A 17,581-nucleotide genomic window follows, 5' to 3' on the forward strand; every position below is an offset into this window, starting at 1 on the left:
CTTGAACACCATAGCTTTAGACTGCTGTTGGCACAGTGGTGTTTGGCAATGTCCCATTGCCACAGTAGGTATCTTAACCCTTTGGAGCAATGGTTCTCAACCTTCCTAATACTGTGACCCCCAACCATAAAATTTTTTCATTGCTACTTCATAACTGTAATTTTGCTACCATTATGAATCATGAAATATTTGAAGCAGGATATTGGGAGTCGCAACCCATAGGTTAAGAACCACTGCTTTTGGAGACTTTGAGAATTTTCAAACTTTATCATAGCCAGATGATCTTTTGGAAATGCCTCCTTCCTTCCTTCCTTCCTTCCTTCCTTCCTTCCTTCCTTCCTTCCTTCCTTCCTTCCTTCCTTCCAGATTTCTCTGATTTTTGCCAGTTGTGTATTGGATTTTTAAGAATATAATGACCAGAATGAGTGTGTGATTCTTGAATGTTTTGGAACATTTTGGCTTTCATATGTGCAAATCATCCACCTCTCTCTCGCTGACAAGAAGCTCTTAGCAATAGCAGAGAACTACTGTTGGGTAGTTTGTTGTTTTGAAAGGAAGTCATCTGGAAACTGCTTTTAGCTACTGAACTTTCTTGAGAGGTCACACTGTAACCCAAGTCCACAAGTCTGCCAACTCTTGCTCCTCTCTACTAATGGAGATGGGTCTAAGATGCTTCAGTGAATTAGCAAGTAGCCCGAAAGCTTATTGAAGACAGTGTGTTCAATGACCTTTCCCTTCCTAGCCTCTAAATCTTTTTATTAGTGTCAATAATGAGAAATAAAACTTGCTGACTAGATCGTTCTGTCTCACAGTATCTGCTGGAGTGTCTCATTCTTAAACAGATGTAGAGTGTAGATCTGACAAGTAGTGTTTCTTGGGCATCATCTTGATATCTCATGGTTACGAACTCAGTTTGTAGATGAATTCTGGACGATACTTTAAAGTCTTTGTTGACATAATGTTTGACTTATAGATAATTTCTGCGTGTGTCCTTGTCATGGTGGTCAGGATAGTATTACGGAGTTTCCTCGAGTTGTCGCTTCCTTACACAGTCATGTAGAATCAGCACTGAGAAACTAAAACCAGCAGAGTCAACCTCATTGACTTGACTGATTCCAGAGCCCCATCAAAAGCTGTTTTCTTTCCCTGTAGGTATCAGTCAGAGCCGGATCTCTCATTGGCTGTTGCAGCAGGGGTCAGACCTGAGTGAACAGAAGAAAAGAGCATTTTACCGATGGTATCAACTTGAGAAGACAAACCCTGGTAAGTATTTCTTTTTATTTATGTGCCTAAATGAAAAGCATCTAATTATTTCATTGAATCCATGTGCTAATTTGTCTAGAGAAACTGTTTCATGCTTTAGTGTCTTTCTTTATGTGAGTAGGCAACTCTAAAACCTAAACCGTGGTTGTCATTGTGCTTAGGTTTCTGTTTCCTAGGCCACTTGACCTCCTCCTCTCAGCCCCCTCTTGATTTCCCGATTAGGAGATTTTCTGTGCACAGTTTGGAAGAATGGCCATAGTATCAGTGGCTGACTCTCTTTTCAGCTGTGAAATTTACCTTTTTTCAATTTTTGGAAAAACATTATGTTAATTGGTGTGTATTTAATATTTTTAATGAGTTCATTCTTTACCATTACTAATGGTTTTGTGTCTTTAATGCCTGTGACCTGGGTAATAAATACATTGTGGAATTTTAAGGAAAAACTGTTCACATAACTCCCAGGAACAGCACTAGACTAGAAAATAGGATGAAATCTTAAGGGTAAAGATTATGAAAGTTTTGTTGTCTGGAGTTGCCAAGAATAGGCAACATTTAATCCCAAGATACTCTTAACAAGTGATAGATCAAGAAAAATATGATGTCACGGGAGTGGCTGTCTTGGGCTGCATGTTGCGAAGGTGATGATAATGAGCCTCATCTCAAGTACACTGTTGCCATTGAGATGCCTTCCGCAGTCCTCTGCATAAAGCCCGCAGGCACACCAGGCGAGATGTTACATTCAGCAGCACTAGCTCTGAGCTGCAGATACAGAGCACTGCATGGAAGTGACTTTTAGGGTGTGTATACGTTAAGTTTTGTTAGTTTTTCTCAACAATTACATTCTCAACCAAAATGCCCTGGTAAGACGAAGCAAAACAGAAAGTATCAATCAATACAAAGAATTTCTAGAATCTCTTCTCCCCCATTTTCTCTTTTGAAGTGTTATAGATATACAGACATTTTAAAAGACCAACAAGGTATTTAGTTACCTTATTGGATACAAAAATTATAAGCATTTTGCTATTTGCCCATAATTTTTAAGATTTATTTGTATGTCATGTTCTAATAATCAGGGTAGTTTCCTATAAAAACTACAATCTCCATTATTGTGCCTAAGAAAATGAATATTTCCACAATTGTTTAGTCTTTTATCATGTCTCTGTGTTATAAAAGTATCTTATAAAGCTTAATACCTGTTTTCTCTCTCTGTGTCTTTTAATAAGCAGTTTCAGTTTTAGGTCAGCAAATTAGGATGCTTCTCTAGCCTCTTAAATTGCCCAAACTTTTTATTTTTTAATGATATAAACTTTGGGGGGGGGAGGGCTTTTCAAGACAGGGTTTCTCTGTGTAGCCTTGGCTGCTCTGGAACTTGTTCTGTAGACTGGGCTGACCTCCAGCTCACAGAGATCTTAGGGCTGGAATTAAAGGTGTGCGCCACCACTGCCTGGCTAAAGTAGGCTTTGATTTTGTTTAAAGGATGATATTTCTTCTTCTGTGGGTACTTTAGAGTTGCTGTTATCTCTAAATACAGTGTTACACCTAAGCTGGGTTCTCTTCTCTCTGCCCGTTAAATAGTTACTTGGAGGAGTACCTCACATTCATCTTTGCAAGACACTGGAATCATCTGACTGAGAACTGGTTAAATTTTCTACAGGACAGTATCATAGGACTGTATGGTTATTTTTAGTGTGTTTTGTTTGAATTATATTTGCATGCAGTGAAATAGCATTCAGAAGTTAAAAATGTAAGATACGAAACAATATTATTTATTCAAAGAATATGCACACACACACACAGGCAGTTTAGATGTCTGTTAAGTATGGAAGTTGTCAGGAATTCTCACTTAGGAAATGATAAGAGGAGTTCTGAAGAGGGGCACTGGTAATAAGGGGAGAAGTAGAAAGACGTATTTATATACCCTCTGGGTCTTTGTTTATTTTGCAATGCTTGGGATTGAACCCAGGGCCTTGTGCATGCAAGGCAGGCATTTAGCATTGAACTGTGACCCTTCTTTGACTTTCTGAATTTTAGACCATGTAGTCTGTGTTTGGAAAATGCATATAATGTGTAATGGAAGGAGGGAGGGGAAAAGAGATGTGAAAATCAATTTGTTTACATTACAGTAGCAAGAGAAGAGCTCAGTTCCTGAGATGTGGTCCCACAGCTTATCTGAAGCAGTTTAGAGAAAATAAGCTATGGGTAGGCTTATTAGCAGATGGTTGCTGTTACCACGCTCTATCCTCGGCCCAGCAGACAGGTCATCAGGAGAAATGTAACTAGCATTATGTTCTCACATGCATTCTGAGAAGAATGTAAAATTAAGGCAAACCACAAAATGAAAAGCTGACTTTTTTTGTTTCTGATACTGAACTATCCGGCAAACAAACAGCTATGTTTGTAGATTCTTCGCCTACTCTTGACCGTAACAAGACTTCTGGTTGCATTCCTTGAGTGAAGTTCTCCTTTCAACCTCCTATCGATTTGGATTTTTTTCTTTAAAATTTTTTTTATTGATTTTATTGAGTTATACATTTTTCTCTGCTCCCCTTCCTTCCTCCCCCTTCCTCCTTCTACCCTTTCCCATGATCCCCCTGCTCCCAATTTACTCAGGATATCTTGTCATTTTCTACTTCCCATGTAGATTGGATCCATGCATATCTCTCTTAGGGTCCTCATTGTTATCTAGGTTCTCTGGGATTGTGAATTGTAGACTGGTTTCCTTTTCTTTTAGACAAAAGCCACTTATTTGTGAGTACATATGATATTTGTCTTTCCATTTGGATTTTTTTATAAGGACTCTTTTGACAAAGTTCTTTTTACATGAACTCAGCAAGGAAAAAATAGAGTTATTTTGACTGATAATCCAATACCTATAGATACAATGTAATAATCAGATAAATAGACCCATAATCAGAATTTCCTAGCACATTATAAAGCCTGCTAAGACTTCTCAATAAAGCAAATTAATGGAAACTAATCACGTTCACTTTATGTTGTTTCTTATGACAACATTTACTAGAAAATGCTTGTTTTCTTAAAGAACAGAGTTTAAATTCAGTGTGTTTGCTGTGAGAAAAATTCCTTTATTCAAATTAAGCTCCATTGTCTTCTCTTGCCTGAATTAACCATTACTATGGCAGGCAGGGTTTGTGGGTCACCTGCAGGCTTGAGATACTGATCCTTCAGACTTCACATTAAAAAGTCTGATGGGACGCTTGTGCATAATACATATGAAGTCCATGTCAGATCAGAAGAAAACACCCATTCTGCGCATGTAGCATGCCAGAGCTCCAGGAAATGTGTGTATGACATGGAAGAAGATGAGAAAGACTTGGGAGAACCCATTTACCATTTCCTTGGATGGAGTACTAATGACCTTCTTCTACTAGCTGATTAACAGGGGCTCATCCAATTCTAACCTGGTACATAAGATAATCATATCTACAGGAGAACACTCACAGAAACCTTAAAATCTAATAGTAAATTATAAAAGTGGTTTTTGTAAGCGGAAACTGCTTGTTCTTTCCTGGCTGCTCAGACCCGAATAATCACACAGAAACTATAATAATTGCACTGTTTGGCCTATTAGCTCAGGCTTCTTATTGGCTAGCTCTTACATCTTAAATTAACCCATTTCTGTTATTTTATATTTTACCTCGATGCCTGTGGTTTGTTACCTCTTACTTCTTGGGCAGCTCCATAGCATCTGCCTCCTTCAGCAGTTACATGGCATCTCTCTGACTCCACCTACTCTCTGTATCCCTTCCAGCCTGGCTATATTTTGCCCTGCCATAGACCAAAGCAGCTTTATTCATTAACCAATAAAAGCAACACATATACAGAAGGACATCCCACATCATCTCCCCTTTTCTTTCTAATTAAAATGGAAGGTTTTAACTTTAACATAATAAAATTATATATACACAACAATTATCAAACAAGAATTATAGTATTTCGTCCATTTACATTTGGCAAAATAAGGAAAATATTCTATCATCATCTATCCTATCTTTGTGAGTGTAAAGTTTTACATCTAATAACTATCTGTCTTCAACTCTTTAAAGACCTCAGAAGGATATATTACCTAACTAAACAGGAAGTGCATTGTAAGTAACCCCCAAAGTTCTAGAATTCAAAGAGACATCTTGCTGCCTGGACAGTCACCCAAAGTTCTTCCTTAACATTGGGACATCCATCTTCAGCCTACAGGCTCATAGTATCCAGCAGACTTTTCCATGAAGCAGGAAATTTGAAGATCTGTCCTGCCTTGTAATGATACAGTCCATCAGTTGCTTTCTTCTGTGTCCTGCAAAATGTCTGACAGTCTCTTTCATGAAGCAGGAACCCTGAAGGACCATCCCATCTTTTGGAAAGCTCAGCGGTCACTTTTCTGTGGGTCCTGCATATCCAGTTCATATGTCATACCATCAATCAGTCTAGGCAAGATCAGTTTCTTACCGAAATGGTTAGCCATGTCACATTTAAGGCAAATTCCATAGCAAGTTTTTTCAATGCTCATCAACCTCTTGAAAGTAATTAGTGCTGCCAGAAGCAGACATGTATCACTGTCAAGAAAAGTCTAAGTTCTTAAAACATTTTAAATGCCATATTCTGTAGGTCTTTGAAGTGCTGAAGATTATCTAACTGAAATATATCTCTGTATATCTAGAAAACCTAACTAACATGACTACAAGTTTGACTATTATAAATGACTATTAATCTATAATTTTTAATTATACATTACATTTTTGATTGTGCTGTATAAACATAATACCTTTAACAAGAATAGAAGTACACATACAACAAAATTGACCTTAAATTTGTATCAGTAAACCAAAGTCCATACCAGTGTAAAGTATTCATTTCTATATCTTATCCCCCTTTAAATGAAAACAAATATTTATAAACAATCATTTTGGAAATATGTTGGTTTTTTTTGTTTTGTTTTTTTTTTCCTCCAAACAGCTTTGTGCTGTTTCTTGGGCAAAGTTTTTTTAGGGTTCACAGAGACCATTCAGGGGGGTCTTGTTCCATCAAACCACATTAGTCTGGAAGGAATCCATAGGTTCTCATCTTCTGTGGAAAACAAAAGCAGAACATCTTTTCCAAAGTAACATGTCCTTAGACCCAAATTTTGAAGTCAAGATACCTTTATGTTGGTTTAACTTAGCCACCCCCAGAATCAAATGTCTCTCTGCAGTAACAATTTCAAAGAAAACACAGTAATATACATAATCCATATTCCTTGTGTATATTCCATCGTTTTGTGGCTTATTTTTTCTTTACTCCTTTAATGTATATTTGTCTGTATTCTTTTATATTTTACTGTCTCTTTAAAGATTTTGTTTTATTTTTAAGACCATTTACTTCTTTTTATAACTGTGTATATTCTTTTTTCTCTCTTCCAAGCCTACATACATTTTTTAAACACACTGTGCCTCGTTTAGTTGTCTTTTATGTCTGAATCTGTCCTATTGTGTATTTGAAATCCTTATCTCACAAGGAGCATTTTAAAATGGTTAGCAGTGTGGTTGCCCCAGCCTTGGATGCTGACTCTGCCTCTCTTGGCCTTTCAGTATGGTAGAGGTACGTTCACCTCCTCTGCAAGCCATTTTCACTTCCCCAGCTCCAGGGACACAGTGGGTCTATGTTGCCATTAAGCAAGTTGTAACACTCTGCTCACAAAACCCACTTAAGTGTTCCATAGTCAGACCTCCTGAAAGAGCCAGAGCCATTTGTGCCAGCGTGAACCAGGAAACTGATTTTTAAATGAGTCACACATCTGTTTGCAAACAGAGCCTATCTGAAAAAAATGCAGCTACCCAGAAGCTGTGCTTGGCTCTCATTTTTGTAGGCCTAGAAGCCCTTTTCTTAGGCTTTCTTAGGCTTTATGTGGTTGTATGTTGCCGAACGTAAGCGGAGACTGCTTGTTTGTTCCTGGCTGCCCAGACCAAACAATTACACAGAAACTATATTCATTACAACACTGTTTGGCCTGTTAGCTCATACTTCTTATTGGCTAGCTCTTATATCTTAAATTAACCCATTTCTATTATTTTTATTTTACCTTGAGGCTCATAGTTTGTTACCTCTTGCCTCTTGGGCATCTCTGTGTTGTCTGCCTCCTTTAGCAGCTACATGGTGTCTCCCTGACTCCACCTACTCTCTCTCTGTATTTCTTCCAGCCTGGCTGTTCTGTCCTGCCATCGGCCAAAGCAGCTTTATTAATTAACCAATAAAAGCAACACATATACAAAAGGACACTCCACATCAAAATTTTGTTTTAATGTGAACTAAGATGTATTGTCAAAAACTGTTACTATAAAGAAGTAAGTCACACATAAGTGAGTCCCTGGACCTTTCTCCAGCCCAGATTTCCCGTATCACTACAGGGAAGTTTTAAGGGTTGTACTCACTATTCCCACATCTAGTTTCTATGCATTGTTCTGTCAAATTCAATAATGTTCATCATATTCTTGTATAATTCATTGCTCCCTGTCTGTCTGAACCAAAACAAAGTAGATAGACTTTGCTTTCTAGAAGTAATCAGTATTTATTCCAGAATGCTTTGTGTGCTATTTTTCTTGTTTTTTCCTTTTATCGTGTGTGTGTGTGTGTGAGAGAGAGAGAGAGAGAGAGAGAGAGAGAGAGAGAGAGGGAGAGAGAGAGAGAGAGAGTATAGGGGTACACATATATGTGGGTATATGTGCACCTGAGGGTCTGAGTATGGGGAAATGTGTTACAGATATAACGGGAAGCCAGGCTATACTTAGAGCTGCAATAGGACAGCTCCGTCCTGAAGGACAGGTGTTCTGACTATGGGGAAGCCAGGCTACCTGAAGCTGGGGTGCGGTGGGGGATGGTCTCTCCACAGGATATAGCAACCCTGTTCTTCTCCTAGAGAGCTGCTACAGCTGAGCTCTGCTCTGTTTCCTTAAGGGAACAAAAGTCCTAGCAGAGCTGTCTGCTTCTTCTCTGGCCCAAGGTGTTACTTCTTTTGCTAACACTACTAAAGGAGAAGCCCCTACAACAAGGTTTTTCATCTCAGTCCGCTAAGGGATGTCCAAGCCAGGTTCTTCTATTCTGCGCAGGCGAATCTCTTGAGAAAGAGATTTATTTGATAAGGAGGAATCTAGGAGAATGGCTGCCTCTGCCAGGGAGGGATAAATGGTGGCCCCTAACTGAACAGGCAGAGTGGCTTATAGTGCTTCTTAGGGGTGGAGTTTTCCCAGGGAGAAGAGGGGTTTGTTAGTTTTTCCCTGCTCAGGAATTGGTTAGTTTAGTTTGTCAGGGGCAGAGATGGGTCTGATTTCATGGCCAAACTGTTTCTTTCACTTATCTTTTTTAGCTTTTTGACTCTAATCTTAGGACCAGGGCATGTTTCTTTTCACTGGCTCTGATTCTAGGGACAAAGTGTGTTTCTTTGGCATTGGTTTCAGAGTCTGGGCACATGTCTTTAGTCCTGGGTTCAGGGATAAGTATGTTTCTTTCCCTGGCCCAGGTCTCAGCTCCAGGGTGTGTTTTTTTCACTGGGTCTGAGTTCAGAGTCAGGGTGCTTAGTGATTGGTTTCCTGCTCCTGTTTTCCCTTTTCCCTACACTGAGGCTAGATGTCAAGAACCATCATCCTCAGTCTCTCCTCCACTGTATTCACTGAGGCAAACTCTCTCAGCCAAATCCTGAGCGCACAGATATGGGTAATCTTGCTATCTGACTTGCTCTGGGGACCCCAGCTACAGTTCCCAGGCTGGGTTACAGGTAACTAGCTACAATGCCTTCCTGGCTTCTTGTGCTGTTTTGAATGACTGCTACAATGAAAAAGAAATGGGACAAGGGGAAAAAAGCCCTCAATGTGTTATTTTAAAATTAAGAATATTTACAGGTTTAAAATTGCTCAGTTTTAGCCTTCTGTATAGAAATAGTCTTAATTTCTTTCAAAGTCACCATGTTATTATTTTCTTCTCTCGGTTTTATCTCTCTTTTCCTCCCTCCTTTTTCTTCTTTTCTGACAAACTTTATTTTAATCTAAATTTTTTATAGGAAGTTTAGACAATGCAGAATATTTTTAAATCATTGATACCATTAACAGTAAATTCCAACAACAAGAGCTCATCATTGGCTGTCTACCTCCTTCAGCCTCTCAGGATCCTGTTCTTTGTTAACTTCCATGCCTGCACCACGTTGCCCACCTATAAGAACACGTCACAGTTCTAGCAGCACATGCTGGAGCTCACTGATTTGTTCTCTCCCCCCGACTTTCCACTCTGAATTCCTTCATAGCTTCACCAGATCAAGCCTAGGGTAAGAGAACCCATGGCCTTATTTATTCAATTTCTGCCTTCATCTTGACTGGTTGTAATGTTAAGTAGTTTGGCTGCTTTGGACATTTTCTTTCGAAACAAAATTTGTATTATTTTAATTAGGTAGATTCTTACCCTAGACTTTTGCCGTGCTGTAATCCTTGTTTGCTTTAGGAAAAATTGGAGACTTTGCATCAGGCCCAGATTATTTTGACAAACCTTTAAATATTTATTTATTTATTTGTGTATGTATGTGCGTGAATGTTTTGCCTGCATGTATGTCCATACACCATTTACAAGCATGGTGTCCACAGAGGCCAGAAGAGGTCATTAGCTCTCTCTCTCTCTCTCTCTCTCTCTCTCTCTCTCTCTCTCTCTCTCTCTCTCTCTCTCTCTCTCTCTCAATTATAAACTGATTGGCCTAGTGTCTCAGGCTCTTCTTATTAACTCTTTCTTACATCATACATTAACCCATTATTCTTGTCTGTGCTAGCCATGTGGTTTGGTACCTTATTAGACCAGGCAGTCACATCTTGCTTATTCTTCATCTAGGTCATGACTGCAGACTGCAGAATCCTCTTCCCAGAATTCTCATTGCCCTACCTCTACTTCCTACCTGGTCGCCCCGCCTATACTTCCTGCCTGGCTATTGGCCAATCATCATTTTATTAAAAAATAATACAAGTGACAGGATAAAAGACCATTGTCCCACAACACTCCTCCCCCCCTTTTTTTCAAAACAAGAATTCTAAATCGAATCTCCCTTGTTTAGCTTTCTTCTGACCATTATCTGTAACAACTTGTAACCAACATTCTAAAAAAGACAAACATCCATAATCCATTTTTGGAGGATGTGAGTGTAGTTTTCTAGGCTACTTCCTGCTGATTGGGGGAACTGATAATCTTATGGGAACCTAAAGAAAATTTAGAATTATGATCAAGTCCTGACTGGCGTATCCTATGAGGCTTGATCATTTCAGTCAGCAGTCTTTGAACTGTTCTGGATGTAGAACTCAGACATCTGGTCCAACTGCTTTTATTGGAGATTTCTCGGGGGGGGGGGGGGGTCTTCCTTGATCAAACCTGATTTTTCTTAGCTCAGAATGAAATCACAGCCTCTCATTTCCTGTGGAAAAAAGTCAAATCTCTTTTCCAAAGTAACATACCTTTTGACTTCAATTTTGAAGTCAAAGTATTTTCAAAATATCTATCTTGGATTAATTCATCAGCATTTATAAACAAATATCTTTTAGCAGCTGTTGCTCCATCCTCAGCATTCAAACAATTCAAAGAGAGCATAATAACATACAGATTCTCTGTATGTTTTTCATCTTTACGTGGCTTTATTTTTAAACTTTATTTCTTTTATTTTTATTTTAATTTTTAGCTTTTTGAGACTTTTTTTTTTTTCTCTGTGTTTCTTTGTCCTGGAACTCACTCTGTCGACCAGGCTGTCCTTGAACTCAGAGAGCTCTGCCTGCCTCTGCCTCCCAAGTGCTGGGATTAAGGGTGTGTGCCACCACACCCAACTACTCTCTTTTTTCTTTTTTTTTATTTTAAGGAATTTATTCTTTTTCTTTTCTATGTATATTTTTAAACACACTGTATACTGTTTAGAGTTTTTTTTTTGTCTGAAAGTATCTTTACTGTATCTCTTTTTCTGAATACATGATTCTTTAATTTGCTAAGCGATGTGGCTAGGATTAAATCCCTGGCTTTGACAGCTGGATCCAGCCTATTCCTTAGCTTTTGAGATTCCAGCCTCACGGCAGAGGTACTGGACAGAACCATGTTTATTGCCAGAACTCTATAGCATTTCAAGGTCCCTGCCACCACCAAAAAGCATGCGGTCAGCTTTTCATCAACACCATTCAAGTGTTTCGTGGCAGGACCTCTTAAAAGAGCTGCAAGGTTTGGCAGCTAAAGCTGAATCAGTAAGCCTCTCTTAAATGAGAGTGCTTGTCTCTAGCAAGCAGAGCCCACCTGAGAAAATGCTGCTATCAGTAAGCCATGCTTAACTCTATTCTTTTCTGTCAAGAATTATTTCCCAAGCTTTCTCAGGCTTTATGTGGATGCAGTTGTCCACATGGGTACCATTCTGTTGACCAAGGTTTCTGTCCTGCCCAGTCCTGCAGCTGTTTAGTCCCAAATAAGTACACCAAGGTCTACATTAATTATAAACTAATTGGCCTAGCATCTCAGGCTCTTATTAACTCTTTTTGACATCGTACATTAACCCATTATTCTTGTCTGTGCTAGCCATGTGTCACATCTTGCTTCCTCTGCGTCTGGGTCATGACTGCAGACTGCAGAAGCCTCTTCCCATTAGTTCTCTTAGAACTGAAGTTAAAGACAGTTGAGAGTCATCAGGTGGCTGCTGGGAATCAAACCTGGGTCCTCTAGAAGAGCAGCCAGAGCACGTACTTGCTATATCCCCAAGCCCTTTCCTCAAACCCATTGGCTATAGTATAAAAGATTTAAGCTTACTGGTAATAATAAAAGAGATTCAAACCTACTGGCCTTCATACAAACGAATCACACTCATTGTCTGCATGGGAAAACTTACAAACTTAACTATATGTAAATTAAAATAAAAATATATACCATAATTAAAGATACAGCAAATGACAAATGAATAATTACAGCTATATAACTGGTAATTGATGTATCTCCACTCAGATAAAATCTATAGCTCAATGACAACAGGACCATAAACTGACAAAAGTTAGATAATAGGCAATAAACAAGAAGGAGCTCATCTTTACTATTAGTGAGGTATTTTATCTTAAAGGTATTTTTTTTCTGCCAGATTGGTACATTTTGATATGTAATATGCTTAGTGTTGGAGAATATGATGAAATAACAGCTGGAGATGGTTGTGATGACTTGTATTAATTATCTGCTCTGATACGAACCATGCTACATTTTTTTCAGCTTTGCACAACAAAGATTTATTTTCTGTTTCTATAGACCAGGAATCCAGGAGCAGCGTCCTCATGAGCTTTTAGTCAAGCCGTCAGCCAGGGCTGTAGTCACTGGAACTAGATGGTCCACTTGCAAGGCCACTCACATGGATGTTGGCTGTCCCTGTTCCTTACTGTCTCATGGCCAGAGACAGCAGTTCCTCAAGAGCCCCATCATCCATTTCACCTAGCAACTTCTCCCTTGAGCAAGTGATCTGAGAAAGAAAGCAAAGAAAGATGCCCTAGTGTCTCAGTCTCGACGAAACATGCTGTTGCTTACACATGAGTACAGAATGGGAAAGCACCCCACAAAAGCACAGCTGCCAGGAGGCAAGGAAGGACTCATGAGCCCTTGGGACTGACTATCAACATGCCTTTGTTGGGACTGAATGTCTGGGTATTTATTTCTGTCAGCTTGGTATAGAAGGATCCATATAATGTATATTGTGGCGTAGTGTACAAGATAGCCTTTTCCCTCCCTTGTCTGGTGCTCGGGTAGAATGGCAAAGGCACCTGGAGATGAGGTGGATATCTTTCATTCTTTTCAGACTTCCACATGGCTACTGTGTGTGGTTGATTTTACTTCTTAAAGCACAGCATCCCAGGAGATGTAGAGAGCAGGTGCAGGGCTCACTGTGATCTAGCCTTGGGGTTTCTCCATGTCATAGATGAGCCCAAATCGAAGAACACAATGACGGGGAGGCATGGTTTACTGTGAAGATCCATATTTAGACCTGCCCTGGGCAGTTATGGTTGTGAGAGATGATGCTGACCTGTTGTAAACCTTCAATACATATAAAAAGAACATTTTATCCTGGATTTATTTTTAATATAAAATTAATAAAATTTGTGTAGTACTGGCTCTATAATATGTGGAGAGGAATAAAATTAAAAATGAGATGAGATATTTTAGCTTCCAGTTTGAAGAAGAGATTTACTAAGAAGGGAGAGACAGACGATATGTTTAAAAGAAGAATCTAGATTGTTTAAACCATTGGTCTCCATCCAAGAAAATACAAATAAAGATGTTGCTGTTAGGAAAGGAGTTTAGCTGGGACCACTTTTGTGTACCTGTGGTTCCAACTACTTGGGAGGCTAAGACCAGAAAAACTAGTGAGGCCAGGAGCTAAAGGCCAGCCCTAGCAAAATAGAATGCTCCTGTCTCAGGAAGGGTGTGTGTATATTCAAATAGAGACATTATCCATGGTGTTATTTGATGATATGATAGAAAATAGTTCCTATCGTGAAGAAACATGTTCATTGTGTGAGATTAACATGTTTTCTTATGTACATAAACCCTTTCAATTCCAACTTGCCTTTCTAGGACAATACTAAGAGTTCTGATAAGCTGGGCTTGATGAAGCATGCCCATACTTCCAACACTGAGAGATGGAGGTAGGCATTCTGTGCTGCCTTACTCCTGTCTCAGAAGAAAGAGAGAAAAGGAGTTTGGTAAACTACAGCCAAAGGGAACTTCTTGGAGGCTTTAATCAGAAGAGTGATATAACTATAATTGTGTTTGGGAAAGATGAATTTAGCAGTGCAAGGAGTAAAAGAGGAAGGGGAGGCAGAGACTTGCCATGGCAGCATGCCAAGCTCTATGCACATCTGTGAGCTACGTCCATAGAAGCCAGAGACAGTGTGGCTTCTGATTTGAGGCTAGCCTCAAGTCTAGAACGAACCACAGGAAAAGACATGTGATAAGTCGAGAATTAGTGAATTATAACTCGCTGAAGCTATTTGAAGATAGCTGGTCTAAATTAGTGAACCCTCTCAGATCAAAGTTGTTCTGTCAGAGGTGAAGAATATAGTATTGGTAGGTGGTAGACCTGTAGGGTCTGGATCCTGCTCACTAACTGCTTGTGAAATACCTTCTTACTTTCTTTGCTGCTGTATTTTACACTTTTCTTTTTGAAACAAGGTCTCATGTAGCTGAGACTAACCTTAACTCCTGATCTTCCTGCCTCTGACTTCCAAGTCGTAGGATTACAGATGTGTACCACATCTGGCCTTGTGAAGAAATTTCAAAAAAGGCTCAACAAGGAAAGTCCAGTGCTTTTTATGAAGAAATAGGTCTCATGCTTTGTGTGAAATGCATTGAAGGAGCTAACAGACACATGAGCTGATGGAAAGGTGGCAGTTAGGATGACTTTTGCAGGCTCTTGAAGGAAGAGGCTTTTACTGTTTCAGGTTTTTTCTTTTGGTCATTTTTGTTTTATGTGTGTAGGTGTTTTGCTGGTATGTATGTCTGTGAATCATATGTGTACGGTGCCTGAAGAGACCAGAAGAGGGTATTGGATACCCTGGAACTGGAGTTACAGATGGTTGTTAGCTGCCATTTAGGTGCTGGGAATTGAACCTGTGTCCTCTGGAAGAGCAGTCAGTGCTTTTAACCACCAAGCAATCTCTACAGCTTTTTGATCGTGTTTTTAAAAATAACAATATTAAATATATTGGCCTTCAAGTCTCAGTACCAAGAAGCTTATACTCAGACCTCATTGTCTTGTTTTCATGGTATCCTTGTACTACTGATTTTTTTTTAATTGCAAGATATATGCTAAAAATGTTTTGTTTATTCCAGGGGCTACGTTAAGTATGAGACCAGCCCCTATTCCAATAGAGGATCCTGAATGGAGACAAACACCTCCTCCAGTCTCTGCCACACCTGGAACCTTCCGACTCCGGCGGGGGAGTAGATTTACCTGGAGAAAGGAGTGCCTAGCTGTTATGGAAAGGTACTTCTCCTATTGCTGGGAAACGCTTCCCAGACCAGTTTCATTTACAACAAGTAATCTGAGGTTCAGATTCTAGCTCTACGAATATTATAGACTTCCAGAATTGTTGAAATAGGAGAACTCACAAAGCTGGTTTTAGCATTTATCGGCCTATTTGACTTATATACAATTTAATTTCCTCATCGGTAGCATAACAGTATTTAGAGTTAATATTTTTAAATATATCTTTCTATTGTTTTGAAAAAACACTGTGAAGTCTTTATTTTCATCAGTGTTGAACTGTAAAGGACAGCTCTGAGACTCACTTTTTTGCAACAGGGGGATGACTCAAAAGATGGGTCTCCAAAGGTTTAAACTTTAACAAAACCTGATCCATATCTGGTTTCAACACTTTTGGCAGTTTCATTTTCCCCATCTTTTATAACACATTGCTGTATTTAGTATATATTCTAATTGTCCTTTAAGTACCCTTCCACACACACTCTTTGCATGAGTGATATCTATATGACTCTGACTTGGTGGAGAGGTTGACAGACAGGCAGCAGGGTCAATCTTACCTAATCTGACCGCCAGTGTGGCATCCTGGAAAGAACACTTGATGAAGATTCAGAAGTACCAAAACCTGATCAGGTTCTGATCAGGTCAGAGACCGACACTGTATCTTTTTTGTCTCTAAAATGGAAATGTCGGTACCAGCAATATGTTACTCAGGACATTTGCCCTCTCTTTCACCTACTGCACTGCTGTTTCCCAGTACATCGACATCACTGCCTGATGAGGACAAGCTTCACAGTGTTGAAGTTCAAATGATATAAGTGAAGAGGATAGGCAGCCACAGTGGGACTGTCGGTTACCCGTGGCTGTGCAGTTCTCTCATAACCGTGAACCTGTTTCTTCCCGATTGACTGAAGTGAGCAGGGGAGACTCGTGCTCTGGAAATCTGACTGCAGCCTGCTCCTTTTCCCTCATCTGGAAGTCTGATTCTTTCTGAAAGTTTGTTTCAAATTTTCCATACAGAAGATGGGAATGAAAATAATGCCTACCTTAAATTATTCACAGCATTATATATTTTCCTCTGGGTACATGATAAATTTTGATATTATTCTGTGCCTACTATGGGTTCTAATTATACTGATAAGAGTCAGTTAAATTTTTCATTAAGATATTAAAGTGCATTTATTACATAAAGTCAATATGAGAATGGATTAAACATTGAGACCATGAAAACAGTGGATTACATTCTCTGTATGTTTTAGGAGTCGAACCTCAGGGACTCAGAGACTAGGTTTCCTTTACTTCTAAATTTTTCTTTCAAGGTAGCAACATCTATCCATGGATCACACTGACTAACTTTAGACAAAAAGATATACAGCATTTTATCTTTTTGTAAGGTTCCTATTTAGTTCTAACATTTTTTATCTCAATTTTAATTAATATCTTCACCTAGGACTTAGTTTCTTCTGGCTTCATTTCATCTTAACCTGGCACAGCTAGAGAAGGTGTGGCTCAGGCCTGAGTTCTCAGAAATGCTGAAAGCCTTTCAAAGCACTGAGTATCAATTGTCTAAATGATCTGCGTCCTCCAAAAATGGAGATTTGTATTCTCAGAAGTGGAAGATGAAATCTCCTAGCCTTAGAGTAGCGTATCACACTTTTTGGCTAGACTGAATGTTTGAATAAATACATAGCACCACCAAGTAAGCCTTATTCAAATATGTTGGTATAGAATAAAAGTAAAGACTATTTCATTCCTCACTCCATACAGGAAGATAAATTTTAAATCAATTAGGAAAGTGAATTCATAATACATAGAAGAAGGAAACATAGGGTATCTCTTCATAGAAGAAATCTGGAGATGGGAGAGATGTTTCCTAACTGAGCCTCCTAATCAAAAAGCAGAAAGGAAATGATGGATAGATATAAATGAACAGAACTGCTGTGATTAAACTAAGCAAAGTAGTAAAATAAATTGGAATAAAATATTTGCAACTTTTATCGCTCTTAATATGTAAAGAATTCCTAATGAGATAAGACCAACAGCTCTACAGAAAGATGACTAAAGGGAGTGGCACATAAATAAAGATGACTAAGGGAGTGGCACAGAAATAATGCAGAAGCCTTTTAAGCACATACAAAAGTCCTAAAGTTGTTGTCATTCTTGTTTAGTTTTCTTGAGACAGTCTCACTTTAGCCCTGGCAAGCCTTCAACACATGGCAGTCCTCCGGTGCCAGCCTCCAGGTGCTGAATTTACAGGTGTAAACCACTGCATCCTAGCCAAGATACTAACCTTGAGTCAAGTGATTCAAATTCAAACTCCATTGA

The 17,581-nt window shown here is 39.1% G+C and overlaps 1 protein-coding gene across 1 annotated transcript in view; it reads left to right on the forward strand.

Moving 5' to 3' along the window:
* The window catches only part of Hmbox1 (homeobox containing 1), a 125,476-nt gene that overhangs the window by 79,566 nt on the left and 28,329 nt on the right, over window positions 1-17,581 (forward strand). The window contains 2 exon segments of the mRNA XM_042054104.1: window positions 1,153-1,263; window positions 15,106-15,259. Of these exon segments, the coding sequence (XP_041910038.1) occupies window positions 1,153-1,263; window positions 15,106-15,259 (265 nt within the window).

This window comes from Arvicola amphibius, chromosome 13 (assembly GCF_903992535.2).
Source record: "Arvicola amphibius chromosome 13, mArvAmp1.2, whole genome shotgun sequence".
In the NCBI taxonomy this organism is placed as follows: domain Eukaryota; kingdom Metazoa; phylum Chordata; class Mammalia; order Rodentia; family Cricetidae; genus Arvicola; species Arvicola amphibius.